Source organism: Anguilla anguilla, chromosome 7 (assembly GCF_013347855.1).
Source record: "Anguilla anguilla isolate fAngAng1 chromosome 7, fAngAng1.pri, whole genome shotgun sequence".
In the NCBI taxonomy this organism is placed as follows: domain Eukaryota; kingdom Metazoa; phylum Chordata; class Actinopteri; order Anguilliformes; family Anguillidae; genus Anguilla; species Anguilla anguilla.
In genome coordinates, this window is record NC_049207.1 from 29,003,236 (window position 1) to 29,020,225 (window position 16,990).

The 16,990-nt window shown below is 40.4% G+C and overlaps 1 protein-coding gene across 7 annotated transcripts in view; it reads left to right on the forward strand.

Annotated features, from left to right (window-relative positions):
• Nucleotides 1–15,515, forward strand: part of stx3a (syntaxin 3A) — a 97,323-nt gene extending 81,808 nt beyond the window's left edge. For 5 of the 7 annotated variants that reach the window (XM_035425957.1, XM_035425960.1, XM_035425961.1 and 2 more), the window contains 10 exons: nucleotides 499–576; nucleotides 659–758; nucleotides 2,961–3,035; nucleotides 3,897–3,964; nucleotides 5,470–5,578; nucleotides 6,325–6,398; nucleotides 6,480–6,614; nucleotides 7,155–7,265; nucleotides 9,874–9,998; nucleotides 14,302–15,515. In XM_035425957.1, the coding sequence (XP_035281848.1) occupies nucleotides 499–576; nucleotides 659–758; nucleotides 2,961–3,035; nucleotides 3,897–3,964; nucleotides 5,470–5,578; nucleotides 6,325–6,398; nucleotides 6,480–6,614; nucleotides 7,155–7,265; nucleotides 9,874–9,960 (837 nt within the window). In that variant the 3' untranslated portion in view covers nucleotides 9,961–9,998; nucleotides 14,302–15,515. Of the gene's footprint in view, nucleotides 1–498; nucleotides 577–658; nucleotides 759–2,960; nucleotides 3,036–3,163; nucleotides 3,537–3,896; nucleotides 3,965–5,469; nucleotides 5,579–6,324; nucleotides 6,399–6,479; nucleotides 6,615–6,978; nucleotides 6,992–7,154; nucleotides 7,266–9,873; nucleotides 9,999–14,301 lie in introns of those variants that run through there. The other 2 variants (XM_035425958.1, XM_035425962.1) reach the window with 2 other exon arrangements.
• Nucleotides 15,516–16,990: the final 1,475 nt, after the last annotated feature.

The following is a 16,990-nucleotide window of genomic DNA, read 5'->3' on the forward strand; positions in this document are numbered from 1 at the left end:
TCCCCAGTGGTGGAACGATCTCCCTGGCCCTCTATGAACCACTCCCTCATTGCCCATCTTCCGCCGGGGTCTGAAGACGCATCGCTTCAAACTATACCTGGACTAACTCAATATCGCCACTCTATGGAACATTTCTATCACTTACATTCCTCTCTTTCATGCTGCACATGTTAACTCCAGTGCCATTCATGTTACATGTACCTCCATCCAGCCCTTATTGTGCCTTGTATCATTGTCTTGATGTTGTACCTTGTAATGCCGAACTGCACTTAATGTGTTCATGGCTATGAATAACTGTATATAATGAGTATTATTCCTTATCGGGCCTGTGTTTGTAGTCGTTCCAGTAACCTTTGGTATGCACTTATTGTACTTCACTTTGCATATAAGCATCTGCTAAATAAATGTAATGTTGCTTTTTGACTGTCTACAGGTAGAACAGCTGTGTGTTGTGTGTCTGTGGTCTGTCCATGTTCTTATATATGTTTGTCTGTGCAGACGTGTGACACAGATGATACAGATGACGTGGAGCTTGCTGTGGACAATGCAGCCTTCATGGATGAGTTATTTTGCCAGGTAACCATGATTGTTCCATTTCTGCAATGTGTGTGTGGGTTGTGCCAGATCCTCCCTGTAACTCGGAGTATGTCTGTCACAGATTGAGGAGATCAGGACCACTGTTGATAAGATAGATGAGAATGTGGTGGAAGTGAAGAAGCTCTACTCCATCATCCTCTCTGCCCCCACATCAGACCAGGGTAAATACAGCTCACTACCTTCCTCATCCTGTTTGTATCTCTACTGCTTTCTCTTCCTGTCTGTATCTCCACTACTTCCTCTTCCTATTTGTATCTCCTTTGCTTCCTCTTCCTGTTTGTGTCTCTACTGCTTCCTATTCCTCTATGTATACCCACTGCTTCCTCATCCTGTCTGTCACTGTCTTCCATTAAGCATACTTGCATACTTGTATGCGTTAGTACGCATAGCAAATATGGTCGCCATATTGTCAAAGCGCATTCCAAAGCACAGCATAACCTAAGCAGTGGTGGAATTCGGCCAGATCATCTCATGCTGCCCATAGAATGGAATAGTAAGATGTTCAAAGGTATTCTTGATGCTGTAACTGCATCATAATGTGTGTTCCAAATTTAACAAAATTGAAGTGTACTTGTGCTCTTGCATCCTATGAAGTACATTTTACCTATAAGATCTAGTTCTAGAAGATTGTACTATCTAGTATGCATGTAAACAGAACGCAAGTATGCATAATGCAGTTATGCAGAACCCAAGTATGCATAACAGAACACAGCCCATATCCACTGTACAAGAGGGATAGGCAACCCTCTGGGAATGACACTGGTTGTGTAGGTGACGATATGGAGATGTGTGACTCTGGTCAGAGAATCACTAGAGAGGATCGTCATTAAAGGCTTTACTTATTGATGTTGTGTGTTTGTGTGTTGAAAAAATAAGAACTATTACAATAATGATTTACATAGGGTTACTGTACATTAACGTCAATAATAAACAATCTCAGTATTACAAACTGGTAGCATATTAGATAGTAACATTAGTAATTAGCATTAATGTAAATGGTATTAACAGTACAAACAGTATTAACATTAAAGAAACGGTATTAACAGTATTAACATTAATGTGTAAACAATGAACTGGTTGCTTTATCAATAACATTAGTAATTAAATATATGTGTAGTGCTGCACATAATAGAGGTAGACAGGCATTGACAAATAATAGTTAGTGCTTTTGTAGCTTAATTATTGCTCACCAGCATCAGATAACGGATATTTGGAAACCCAAACGATTAACTGCCATTAAGAATTGCTAACCTAGCAACCAAAGCAGATAAATGGCGTATATGGTGGCAACTGGAGCTTGGTTAAAGCTAGCTGAATGACAGTGTAAAATAACTGAAGAAACGTTACTCTGAAATATGAGTAGGGGAACTACAATTACAAAGTAAACACACAGTAAAAATTACTTATGTTGTATTCATTAACAACACAAATTGGAACTCTGTATCAGAAGCTCCGGTTATAGAATGGAGTGACGTCACAGTACTAACTGCAGCTCAGGCAGACATTCATACAACTTCCTTCCTCTTCCTGTTTATATCTCCAATGTTTCCTTTTCCTGTTTGTATCTCCACAGCTTCCTCTTTTTCTCTGAATGTACACAGATTCTCAACTATTTTGAAAGATCTGTTACTCAACCAGTGAAGCTGAACCAATCCATGCATCATATGAATATTCATTAAGAGAAAAATATCTGTGAGATGTTCTGTCCTGGGCTCTTTATGAATGTTCAAAAACTTATTTTACCATCTAGAGCCTCATAGATGAGGGAAAACAGGAGCTAATTATTTGGTTACTATAGAATATATTATTAGACTATATTATAGAATCTGTGGTGCCCATACAATATATCAAAGAACTGAAACTCTAGTCCTGGAAGGCCACAGTGCCTGAAGGAACTACTTTCTGGGGTTTTATTGATATTTGTAAAAATTGTCTGCAGGTTTAAGTCCAGTCTTGGAGACATACAGTGCCTACAGATTTAAATTCAGTCCTTGAGGACTGCTGCACCTGCGAGGTTAACTCCAGTACTGGAGGGCTGCAGTGTTTGTACATTTATCTCCAGTCCTGGAGGACTGCAATGTCTGTAGGTTTAACTCCAGTCCTGATGACACTGTGGTCCTCCAGGACTGGAGTTAAACCTGAAGACAGTGTGGCTATGCAGGACAGTGTGGCAGCAGTTTGAGATCCTGTACTATTCCATTACCTTTGACCTCTGACGTCAGAATCAGTTTCTCCTTTTCCTCCATTTCCTCTTCTGTTCTTGTTTGTTAGTTATTTTGTATAGACCACTGCTGTCCTATTTTTACTCTTCCACCTTTCTTGCTGTCCCTATATCTCATTCCTCTTACTTTTTCCTTGTCCAGAAACACAAGATAATTTGGAAGCCTTGACCCTCAACATCAAGAAACTGGCGAACAATGCTCGCAACAAACTCAAAAGTACGTCCCCAAACTGGCTGTATTTTTTTATATTGTTATTACAGATGTTATTACAGGTGTAAATTTGTGTTGCAGTTCTTTTAGTAGTAGCCTCGCGAGCCAGTCTCTTTTTTCACTTCGTTCAACAGAGCCTGGCCAATGCCTTGATGTTCTAGGCATAAACGAAGGAGGCAACCTTCCCGGGATGGTTGTATTTTCCCAACCAATCAGAGTGTTTTGGCCAGGCGTGGTCTGAAACGTGCACCGGAAAACATTACCGGAGGCAAACCTTTCCACAGACCCACATCAGTTCGCCACTATTTGGGGAAAATGATTGTATTGATTGTAACAGGCAAACAATCAAACCATTGCTTCTTCTGGCCATTTTTCTGGGTATTTATTTGATAGCAGACTGCATACCGTAGGCCACCCTTGAAAAATTTAACTTTTGCCAAATCCTGTAGGAAAGCAAGTGAGTACATCTCCATTGGATAACAGCGAACCCAAACATACTCGCTGAAGGTACTTCAACGAAGTCACGCCATGTATTTGGCAAGTCTTTGATATAACAGAATTAAAATCTTCTCCGAATTTGTCCATAATTCTGTTTTTAGCAGATAATTTGGGTTAGCTCAATAGCTTTGTCCGTTTCGCTGGTATGTTTCAGTCGGGACTTAGATTGCAGCACATACGGAACAGAGAGACTGTCGGGGGGGGGGAGAACCGGCACACTGAGACAGACAGTTTGATTAACCAATAGGGAAGCTGCCGCTGAGGGTCCTCCCTTTTGCCCCAGAAAGTCCATGCGTTCGTCCAGACTATGTTAGCATTGGATTTAGTGTAATAGTAGTATTGATGGGTGAATGTGGACTTTTTTGACAGGTATCGAGCGAAATTTGGAGACGACTGAGGAGAAAGTATCAGCTGACATGCGAATACGTAAATCTCAGGTAATTCCAGAATAATGGTTAAACCTGCTCTGATGGTGACAAACCTATGGAGATAGGGATAATTCTGTGCAGCCAGGGATAATGTCGCGCAGACAGGGATAATCCTGCGCAGATAGTGATAATTGACTGATCTCAAGCCCTGCCTTATTTTCTTGGCCCTCTAATCACAGTTTTGCAGCCATTGCTATCTGCCATAACCTCAGTCAAGTTTTCAGGACTTCAGCAGCCACGCCATTGTTTCCTGTAGACAGATTTAGTATTTAAATCCATCAAACATGGTTAAAAGATGCGCCTGGGGGACTTGTAAAAGCCACACCTGTTACCCCTACAGCTGATTGGCCTTCTTTTTGCAATGTGAGCAATAAAATTTGACTTCAGTTTTTCTTTTTGTTTTGCCATTCTCTGTCATTTCTTCAAGTTATTTCACTATATTGACAAGCAAGGATTACGTTAAAATATGTTTATTTTTCAGTTAATCCTTATTATTGTTATTTAACTTGTTATAATAACGGAATAATTTAATTCAGTTATTATAACAAAAAGACGACAAACACACTGGCCCTTTCTGGATAAGATTGGGATACAATTTTGGGATTGCAACTGTAGTTTGGACAAAAACTGGCGATTTAATTAATAATTCTAATTTATTAATTAAATCTCCGAATTCATTTATAGGTCAGTTTACAACAGTGGTTCTCAAACTCAGTCCTGGGGGACCGCTGTTTATGCTGGTTTTCGTCCCAACTACAGTCCCAACGAACCGGAGCACTGTACGGCCAGCAGAGGGAAAAATGAGAGTCGATGTGGAGAACGAGCAAATGATCAACCACAAAATCCAATCAGCAAACAAAGCAGAGCGGTTAGGCAAGATTCGGAATAGAATACAAGGTCAGAAACACAAAATCATGGGGAAAACAAACTAGAAGGGCTAAGGAAAGAGTCAGAGTCGAAGGGAACGAGTCAGTGGTCGTACTCTAGATCTAATCAGCAAACAAACCAGAAGGGCGAGGTGGGAATCGGAAGCAAACAAAAATAGGGTCAGATACACAAGTCAAATTATGCAATCACTTTACAAAACACACCAAGCACAAGTTCGAAGAGCTAGTCTCCTCTGGTAGGTGTGAAAACGGTGGCTTTTTCAAGCAGAGTAACCAGACCGAAACAGCCAATCAGATGACAAACCGGAAAAATGAAACACACACAACAGAGACAAATGTAAAAACAAACTTACGACAGAGGTTGTGACAAAGGCCATAATCTAAACAATAGATATCTGACAATATATCTTTCTTTAGCATACTGAAGGCCATGCTGTTGGCTTCTAGCTAATACGTTACCTGATCTCCAAAACTGTTTCTTGTGTTGCTGGCTAAACTGAATGACTCTGGCCATTTTTCTAAAAGTTTGATCGATATAGCAACAGCTACCAAGCATGGGCAGGGCATGGAATCAGTCATTGAGCCCTGAACTCTGCTGTTACACGCTTGCCACTCTCTGTTGCGCAGCATGCTGTTCTGTCCAGGAAGTTTGTGGACGTGATGACCAAGTACAATGAGGCACAGGTGGACTTCAGGGAGAGGAGTAAAAGCCGCATCCAGAGACAGTTGGAAATCAGTAAATTATGCTCCTGCTATACCACAAACTACTGCACTATACCCCACTCTCAGTGCTAGTATACTCCTAACTGTACCATCCTAAACCTCTCTCTGTAATACTATACCCCTCCCTCTGTGCTGCTATACCCTTCTCTGAGCTACTATAGCCCAAAGTGTAATGTGATATACCCTGCTCCGTGCAGCTATACCACAAACTCTACTGTGCTAAAATGCTCTTGTGCTATACCCCTCTTTCTGAGCTACTGTAGCTCAAACTCTACTGTGCCATAACCCCCTCTGAGCCATTATAGCCCAAACTGTACTGTGCTGTACCCATCTATCTGTCTACTATACCCCACTCTGCTGTGCTATACTCCTCTCTCTGTACTACCATACCCTAACTCTGTAGTGCTAAACCACTCTGTCATTCTATATTCATCTTTCTGTGCTACTATACTCGACTGTGCTATACCCCCTCTGTGCTATTGTACCCCTAACTCTGTGTCGTTAAACCCTTCTCTGTGACCTACTATACCCCTAACTCTGGTTCTATATCCCTCTCTCTGCACTGCTATGTCACTCAAATATAGCCACTTTGTAATGGCTGTATATAATGGCAGACAAAGCTGCTGATGTGTTATTGTGTAATATCAGTGGGTAAAGCCACCATTGTGTAATTGTGTAATATCAGTGGGTAAAGTAACCATTGTGTAATTGTGCAATTGCAGCAGATAATGCCCCCATTGTGTAATTGTGTCATTGCAGCGGGTAAAGTCACCACTGATGAGGAGCTGGAGGAGATGCTGGAGAGCGGGAATGCTGCAGTCTTTACTGCTGGGGTAAAATGCACTGTACAACACTGCTGTTCCCCTGTACGTGTGTGTACATGCACAGCACTATTAACCCTTTCCTACTTGCAGATTGTAGACTCGGGCATCTCCAAGCAGGCGCTGAATGAGATTGAGGCTCGGCACAAAGATATTGTATGGCTGGAGAGCAGCATTAAGGAGCTGCACGACATGTTCATGGACATCGCAATGCTAGTGGAGAACCAGGTACTTTCCCTCTGCTCTCTTCCGAGCAAATTCACTTGTCATGACAATATACACTTATGTCACCAATGCATCTGGAAAAAACATTTTAATGGAAATACAATTTTACATCAGAAAAGCAGTGGAAAACAGACAGCCCTTAATTCATAATTATAACACTGTTCCTGAGATTGAGTGGCAACATACTATACAGCAAACATCACACACTCTTTCCTCTGATTCTCTCTCTCTCTCTGATGTCTACTCAGGAGTGAGATTGTGTATTTCTCTTGTGTATCATGTGTAACATGCATATAACTGTGATGGCAGGAAAATTTAGTTTTTTATTTATATATATTTGTTAATTCCTGAATGCTTTCTGAGGAAGAATATGCTTCAAGGTAAGTGCCCTGTATTTACATTTTTGCTGATCTGTACCATGTTACATGTACTGTGTATTCACTGGTGTGTCAGAGTGTCTGTCTTGACTTTGGGTGTTTTGCATGTATGTCTGTTGTTCTGACATTCAGTGCACCTCACCTTGTGTGTCTGCTGTCATTTCAGGGTGACATAGTGGAAAATATAGAGTCGCAGGTGTCTAAAACTGTGGACCACATAGTGGTGGCCAAGACAGAGACCAAAAAGGCCATCAGGTACCAGAGCAAGGCACGCAAGGTAATGCACTTGCATGTTAATGATTGTCTCATCTTTGCCACTTGACTTGTCCTCTTTTCTCTTTCTTTTCCTTTTCTCTTTATTTCTCTATCCCAGCCTGTCTATTTGGCATTTCTCTGGCCCCACCACCTCCTGTCAGGGCGATATGATTCACAGGATTGAGAGCAATATGCACCCATTGGTGGGCTTCCTCGAAAGGGTAGTGGCTGACACTAAGTAAGCCGTCAAGTTTCAGGTTGAGGCTCGCCAGTTGAATGGCACTGAGAGCCCCACCCACCCCTCTTAACCATGCCCAACTCCCTCTGATCCCCACCCAACCTCAATAACTCTGCCTCAATTCTCACTCAGTCGCACCCAATGCCCTTAACCTTCTTAGAGTCACCCACCCGAACTCCCTCTTAGCCCCACTTAAACAGCACTGAAAGTCTGAAAGTTCTGTTACTGAGCATTTTCACTGGGACATATTGCCCCCCTGTGGCGATTTGGGACCACACTAGGTTTGTGGCTTTGCTGTGTGCACAGTTTAATATAGTGACCAATAAAGACCTGCTCCCCAACAGAGTGTATTATAATGGAGAAAGCATTTATGAGTGAATACACATAGATGTGGTAATTATGACTAGAGCCCGACCGATATATCGGTATGGCCGATATATCGGCCATTATTTGACTTTTTTGACGACATCTGGATCGGCAGTTATGCGGCCGATGTGCCCCGATATTTTAATAAGTATAATAAACAAAAAAACAATGATTATTTATCTGTACTTGTCTGTTCGAACGTTGTAATTGCTATTTACTAGAATTATCCAGTAGAGGGAGCTCTAATATAAGTGTGAACTGCAGCAGCTGACGCGCTACTTCTCTAATAAGACTTTTGTCACTCGTGCCTCATCCAATATTCTCCACTGCAAGACTTGTCTGCACAGATTTGATTGCCGAAATAAAGGTATGTATATTTAGTGAAAGTTTTTAATTAAATGCGTTTATACGACCACTATGTTTATCAATCCTCATTATCAAGCGAGCGAGCTAGCTAACATATTTGGTTCAATTTAGCAAGCTAGCTGGCTAGCAAGCCTTTATGAAGTGGCAGTGAGCACATAAGCAGCGTAGAGATCTACATTTCCAGAGGACATCGCTGTATTCTCAAATAAATAACCAGGTAAAATAAAATGGTGATTGAATGTATCACACATTTGTTTTTTTTATCTGAGATAATGATATTAGCTACTATATGATGCTGTGTAAATAGCCAACGCGTGATTGCAAGCGAGTGTGTCATCTAGTCACGCGTCATCGTAGCAAGCTAACCAGACAGTAAAAACGCAGAAAAAACACTTCTAACATGGATCATTTTAAGCCATGTTATCTAGCTTTGTCGTGATAACATGAGAGAAGGATTGCTGCTGGAGAAGTGAATCAACCAACAGTTAGCGCGGGTAACCTGCACGAAAGTGCATTGTAGTTTTTTTTCACGTAGGCTATTTCATCCAGTCAATTTAATTTCATCTAACGTTACACTTGATTCACTCTTCAGCTCCGCTAGATAATGTCTTACTCTTTGAGATCATGTTGTAGAAATAAAATAAGAAAATATAATTCATTTAACTTACTGAGAATATATAATAAGAAATAATGAGGCTGTGTCAATAGCTAATGCGTTATTGCGAGCGAGTGTGTCATCTAGTCACGCGTCAGAGCGCATTGTAGTTATTTTCACCGCCTAATTCTTATGGACAGGGAAGCTCGCTAGATAGTCTTACTCTTTGAGATCATGTAGTAGGAATAAAATAAGAAAATATAATGAATGTACTGAGAATACATACTAAGAAATAATAATAACAAATGAATAACAACAACAACAATATTCATAAAAATACATGTTTGAAACTGGAAAACTGATTTTTTAAAATAAATTTTTATAGATGGCTGGAAAAGAAAGGAGTAAAAGCAAGGTGTGGAGTTATTTTGATTTCACACACTTAAAGATGGTGTTAATATATATATTTAATTTAATATCATCTTTTACTTTTTTTATCTAAAAAGTTCTTTGTGTGTTTATTTTTATTTTTATTTGTTTGCTTATAAGTTAAATGTTCTTAAATATAGAAACTTTAATAAAATAATATAAGTTTTTCAAATTGATTTGAAAATGTTGCACTTTTTGACAAAATATTGGTCAAAACATCGGTAATCGGTGGGCTAGGACTCTCCAAAATCGGGATCGGCATCGGACCCAAAAATCTGGCATCGGTCGGGCTCTAATTATGACCACCATGCGCACTCTAGTCTCCTCTGTTTACTGTCTCCAGTGGACCCTCTCCTATCCATCCTTACCAGTAGCCCTCAATATTGACCCCTCCCATCTCCTAGCCACACACACACACACACACATACATGCTGCCTTCTCTCTCTCCTTTTTGTTTGTTTCTTTGTGTCCTGTGTTTCTTACTGAGAGCAGTGTGTCGAGTGTGTGTGCTGTGGTTATCAGATCTCCTGTTTCCTCTAGCCTTGAAGGCAGGCCTTGTCCTCTGTGCCCAGTGACTATCCTGTTGTGGTTCCCACAATGTGGTTGACTGTGTCTGGTTGTGGTTGTCTCCTACAGAAAGTGGTGATTATAGCGATTGCAGTTGTGGTGCTCCTCTCACTCTTGGCCCTCATAATTGGGCTGTCAGTGGGACTGAATCGGTGAGAGGAGAGGGGAGGATTTGAGTTAAACCATAGCAAAGGGTGAGTATAGTCTGAGTAGCTGCTGCTCCTCCTCTCTGATAGTGTGTATGGATGCGTTTTTATGTGTGCATACAGTGAGATTCATAATGTTTGGGACAGAGTCTTTTTTTTTTTTTTCTTGATTTGGCTTTGTACTTCACGTTTTACACTTACTACTGGTTCAGCATTTTAGGATCATTTTCTGTAGCCTACTTAAGTATACTTCATGTACTGAAAGCTGCAAAGAAGTTCAAGTATAACCCAAAGCATGTTTTCCTGAAGTGTATGAACCAAATACACTTTCTTATTTTAAGAAAGTATGCTATATTAGTGTGCTTATAAAACTTTTTACAGTCCACATTGTCAAAGTTCCCTTTAACCTAAAACAGTTCATTCAATTAGTAGGCTTATCATATGATATCACGAAAGACATCCCAGCACAAAATTAAGGGGAGAATCCATAGTTAGTACATAAGAAAACTGAAATGAGCCTCAGCCATGTTTTTGGGTTAAGTAATGGTGCCATCCTATTATCATGCATTTTCAATCATTTCTCAGTAATAAGATCTTTGCCTGCGCAGTCAGTATCATTAACCCACAAACATGGCTAAGGCTCACTTCAGCTTTCTTATGTACTAAGTATGGATTCTCCCCTGAATTTTATGATGCAGTGGTGCCGGGATGTCTCTCGTGATATCATATGATAGGCCAGTAGTTGAATAACCAGTTTTAGGTAAATAAATTGAGTGGGATCTTATGTACCTGAAGTTTTTTTTTTTTAAACCCCAGGTAGCCTAATACCTTTAGCCTGTAATACAAGTAAAATAGGCACTAATGTTGTAAGAAATATGGCAAAGGAGGAGAAGTAAGGTATAAATGTGCAAGGTCAAGTTTAACATTGTGGCAAAAATTATTATTCCCAGTGAGAAACAGCAAAGAAGCTTAAAATTTCCAGGTACAGTGTTCAGTACACTCAGAAGGTTCCAGCTAAAAGGCAGTAATGTTAACAGGAAAAGACCAGGAAGATCAAGAGGCCGAAGACAAGTATCTTGTGTTGTCTAGCAAGCTAAACTGTAAAAGTGCACCACACCTACAGATAGAACTCAGTGCAATTAGAGAGAAACTAGTTCCCCTGACTACAGTGAAAAGGCAACTACGATCTGCTGGTCTAAAAGGATGTGTACCTGTGAAAAAGCCCTTGTTATGTGCTGTTAACAAGAAAAAAATACTCCAGTGGGCCAGGCACCATCGACACTGGGCCAAAAAGATTGGGAAAAGCCAAATGTGCATCGTTTTAGACCAGCAGATTTTAGCTGCCATTTCCCTGTAGTCAGGGGAACTGGTTTCCAGCTGCATTGAGTTCTTGCTGTAGTTGTGGTGCAGTTCTACAATGGTTTCTTTTGCTCTTTTTTATCTTCCTGGTCTTCTCCGGCTAAAAATACTGCCCATCAACTAGACCCTTCTCAGTGTGTACCAGACCTGGGTCAAATACATATTTGTTTTGGATTCAAATACTGTTCTACACTTTACTGATCTTGTCTGGTGTATTGGAACCAATGAAATACTCTTCAATGAAAAAGTACAAACCCCACCTTCTGGTAATATTGGCAGGCTTAATTACACCAGGCAAGATCAATAGACCACAGAAAAGTATTTGAATCCAAAACAAGTATTTGACCCAGGTCTGGTGTGTACTGAACACTGCACCTGAAAATCATATGCTTCTTTGCAACTTTACAGAGAATAACCTCACAACAAAATGTTTACTCGGCCCCGCACATTTAAGCCTAACGGCACCTTTTTTGCCATATTTCTTGCAGCTTTAGTGCCTATTTCACTTCCACTATTGGGTAATGGTCAGTCAGTTTAACTACCCCTCATCTTCCCTCCCACCCCCATTTGCAAAATGATTGGACAGACTTCAAATAATTTGTTTAATTGTAATTAAAGCCAAAGTAAGCAATTTTGAGAAAAGTCATGTCTAAGATTATATTTAAGTATTGTGTTATTGCAGGTAGGAATAGAAGAGACAAATTGAATATATGCACACATATTAATTCTTCTCTACCTAAGGTTTAAAAAAATACACAGGTGGCCTAATACTGTATATGCTGAACATTATTAGCAAAGGCTAACAGTTGTCTCTAACGACCAATGCAAATATAACAATATCGAAAATATGGCATGTAAATAATTGAAATGTTACAAGCAGTAATGTGTATCCTGGCTGGATTTCATGCTTCCTCTTCCTCTTCTGACCAACGCCCCAGAAAAATTCCTTTAGCCATGCTGATGAGTTGGCAAAATTTGTAAAATCTTCCAAAAACTTAAGAGAAAATACAATTATGCCACGAGTGCTCGTATATTACTGTGTAATGCTACAGTTCACTGCAATGATGTTGCAACCATTCTTGTGTTTTGCACAGGAATATTGCACAGGTGGCAATTTAGTATAATGGGTAAGGAACTGGTCTTGTAACCTCAAGTTTACTTGTTTGATTCCTTGGTATGATGCTGCTCTTGAGCAAGGTGCTTAACCTGCACAGTTTCAGTATATATCCAACTGTATAAACGGATGCAAATAAATGCTATGTAAAAAATTTGTGTAAGTCCCTCTGGATAAGAACGTCTGCTGAATGCCTGTAATGTAATGATATCACTCCTGGGATTTTGGGGTATGGTCAATTTAAATGGTTGCCTCTGCTTTTTATTTGCATGTTTCTTTCTCAAACGGGTTGTTCACAACAGTAAAAGATCTCTGAATCTTGAAAGAGACGTATTTCAGAGGTGAGACCAAGTCATTGTTTTGCAAGTCACAAGTAAGTTTCAAGTCTTGGCATTCAAGTCCAAGGGAAGTCACGAGTCATTGGTGTTAAAGTCAAAGTTCGAGTTGCCAGTCATTTGTGATATTGTCAAGTAGAGTCTAAAGTCATAAAATTTGTGACTCAAGTCTAAGTCATGTGACTCGAGTCCACATCTGTGGCTAATGTTATTGATTGATTTCATAAGACAACATTAGGCTACCACTTCTTGGGTGTAATCATCATGTTGCTAAACTGTGTCGAGAGCTCTTTGCAATGCCCTAAGCCCTAGATAACTAACTAGTGTTATCAACTTACCGTACTTTGTGCAGCCTCAAATGTTGCACAAAGTTGGAAGTTGTTGTGTCTCCATCTGTAATTTTCGACCCGCATGTTTTGTATATTGCAATCCATTTTTTGTTGACCACGGTGTAGTCTTTGTACGCGAATGTTATAATCTTCGGTAACATGTTTCGACATCTTTCTGAATTTGACCGTTGCTCTGCACTGCTCACAGAACTTTTTTTCTCCGCTCACGAAACTTGATTGGCTGCTGTCGGATTGGTTCAAAATAGATCTGTTATTATTTTTTAATTGTAGGTCTTGGAGAAAGTCTCAAGTCTTTCAAGTCAAAAGGCTCGAGTCCAAGTGAAGTCACAAGTCATTGGTGTTAAAGTCAAAGTCGAGTTGAAAGTCATTTGTGATATTGTCAAGTCGAGTCTAAAGTCATCAAATTTGTGACTCGAGTCCAAGCCATGTGACTCGAGTCCACATTGTGACATATTTACATGTGAAACCAATGGTAAGATTGTGTATTCATTCCATATTTAGTCACTGATGTTGGTAGTAGAATGGCGTGGTATAATTACTCAAAAATTCTTCTTAATTTCCTATTCATTCGGCAGTGTTTTTCACTGCTGTATCAGCATTCCTTCAGGCTATTGTTGGGTTTATCTTATTGGCACATTTCTGTGAACCGACTTACAGCACTATTGTCCAGTGTGTCATGATTAGGCGGTATAGTTGCAGATGAGACCGCGGGGTGGGGTGCATGTTAAATGGATGAACTACACAACAATCTTGGCACTTAAAAACACTGTATTTAGCGTAGTTGTCGTGTCTACTAATAAATCTAGAACACAGTTTATTATTTCATTCATAGCTAGGTTATTAGGAGCAGTTGGGGGCTTGTGCAAACGGGTTAACCACATGACAATTATTTGATTATAAATATAAAATTGTGGGAGTACACAGGTAAATCAAGAAGCAAAACATGACTTTGTCACAACCATTATGGAGCTCACTGTATGTGCATGTGCTTGCCTGTTTGTGAACACGTATATATGTGCATGCTTATTTTTGTGCACACATATATGCGCATGTGCATTAGCTTGGTGTTTTTTTTCCTGCAGAGCAGTGTGTGGTTCTGGGCTTGGTTTGCTGTGGTCTGAGGGTATTATAGTTGTGTTTCTGATGTGCCATGATGCTTCCTGACACTAACGGGCATGTTTTCTCTCCTGTAGAAAATGAGCATAGTGGGCGTGGCATGTGCCATTCTTGCTGTGGTTCTTCTCACCATCATTCTGTCCTAGGCTGTTTGGGAAGATGAGCAGCACCCCCCCTCCCCAACTCCTTACCTCTTAATTCCAACGACCCTCTGTCTGGCACAATCTGCCCATATCCATCAGCTGGAAAGAAGGACAGCGCCCCCTCATACAAGCCTATTGCATTGCCCTGAAATCTCCTTTTTTTCCTCAACCCAACTCTTCATCCAGCAATCAGAGAGCCAGCGTAAAGCCTGGAGAGGACAGACTCTGTAAACTGTGAAGAGATGAAACACACGCACAGACACACACACCTCTCATGAGCACCAGGTCATCATTCCACACATGGCTCAATAAAAAAGTTTTTTAGGGTGAGGAAACTAACGACTATCATGGTGACTCCTGTCATAGAAATGGACCAATCTAAGCAGGGATGTGTCCCCATTTTCGCTGAGGCAGCAGTCAGTCACATGAGCGTGTCCCCATTTCCAATGAGACAGAAGCCAATCATATGACTTTGCCCCCATTTCTAGTGAGACAGCAGGCAGTCACTTGACTGTGTCCCATTTCCACTGAGACAGCAGCCAATCATGACTGTGTCCCCATTTCTGCTGAGGCAGTGGCCAATTACACTACTGTGGCTGCTGTCTCAGTAGAAATGGGGACAATCATATGACTGAACAGAAGACTGCAGCTACTCAATGAGGGGAAAAAGGACTCTAATTTTAAATTGTGAACAATGAAAATCCCAGGATTCCAGGATAGTACAGCAGGATTCTGGGTGTGCACTACGTTTTTGATGGCTTACAAATTATATCTGTGATTTAATGACTGCCAAGGAATTCAATGAATGAATGAATGAACATACATATTTTATGTTTTGTGCATGTGGATTGTAGAACACCTGTTAGACATTGTTCAGACTTTCCAGTGTTCTCCAGTTCAAATGTATGTTTGTGTATCATATGTAATATGTGCAATAGAGCCGTGTAAATATTCAAAGAATGAATGTTTCCAGATTGTACAACTTGAAATCTAACTGTGCCTTATAAGTGAATATACACACATGTATATATTTATATGAGTGCACATACAGTATGAATGTGGGTGTATTTGACTGTTTCTGTTCTATATATGCTATAGCATCCACATGATTTCAGAAGACAATTATAAACTTTGCAATTATGAGATTACATGAATTTGTTCTTTGTGTAATACTTTGTCAGACTCTTTCACGGGATCTATTTGCAGTGTCTCACTCCAACCACCAGCCATATTTATGCAGTCGGTAAGCTAGTCAGTCAGTGAGATGGACATTGGCTGTGTCACGCCCTGCTTGCCTCTTTCAGCTAGGCCTGTGTTCACGTCTGTGTCTTTCCCACCTGTATGTGGCCTAGTCTTAGTGTATTAATGAGGTATGTGACACTAACACACACTCACACAATTGTTATCCATGTCGGCGCAAACGATATCCGGTTGAAGCAATCGGAAATCACCAAAGACAATTTCAAATCAGTGTGTGAATTGGCGAAACGGTTATTTCCTCTGGCCCCATTCCCTCTCGACGTGATGACGAAATCTACAGCAGATTGACATCACTAAATCCCTGGTTGTCTGTTTGGTGCCCTGCAAATGGTGTTGGCTTTAAAGACCACTGGAATACTTTCTGCGGGAGGCCTGGTCTTTTGAAAAGAGATGGTATTCACCCCTCGTGGGAGGGTGCAAATATTTTGCTACTTTGAAATCTGGCTTCAAATGCCGCACTTTTTTGAAGTGCTTGTACTCAGTTTTGCACATTCGGACCAAAAAGCAGTCCGTTTTATCCTTGCAATTGTATACAGGCCACCAGGGCCATACAGTGGCTTTTTATTTGAGTTTGCTGATTTCCTTTCCAGCCTGGTTGTTAATTCAGATAAAGTAGTACTTGTAGGGGACTTCAATATTCACATGGATAGTGAAGGAGATCCTCTCAGATCAGCATTCTTGTCTATCATTGAATCTATTAGCTTCGATCAACATATATATCAGTCCACACATTCTCATAACCATACTCTTGATCTGGTCTTAACGTATGATACAGAAATAGCAAATATAGCAGTTATGCCTAATAACCCTGTGCTATCTGACCATTATTTAATTACTTTCCAACTTTCACAAGTCTGTCATGTGTCACCAGATCCTTCATTCTACCTTAGCCGTAAGCTTTCCTCCAGGACTGCAAATGCTTTTATTAATGAGCTCCCAGGCTCATTTGTGCACTGTGGGGATTTTCTTGGCTCCCGCCCAAACGCATACAAAAATGCAATCATTAGCTCAATTGATCAGCTGACAGACAACATTAATTACGTACTTTCAAGAACCCTGGATACTATCGCACCTCTTAAGAAGAGGAAAGTCCGCTATAAGAAATTAGCACCCTGGTACAATGACCATACTCGTGCTCTCAAACAACAACAACAACTTGAGCACAAATAGCGTTCTACTAAATTGCAGGTATTCCTCCAGGACTGGAAAGACAGTCTACTAACTTATAAACATGCCCTCTCCACAGCACGTTCCTCATACTTCTCTACTTTAATAGATGAACATAGAAACAATCCTAGGCACCTGTTTAACACTGTTGCCAGACTGACCAAGAATCAAGTTGATCCATGTGTCTCAACATCAT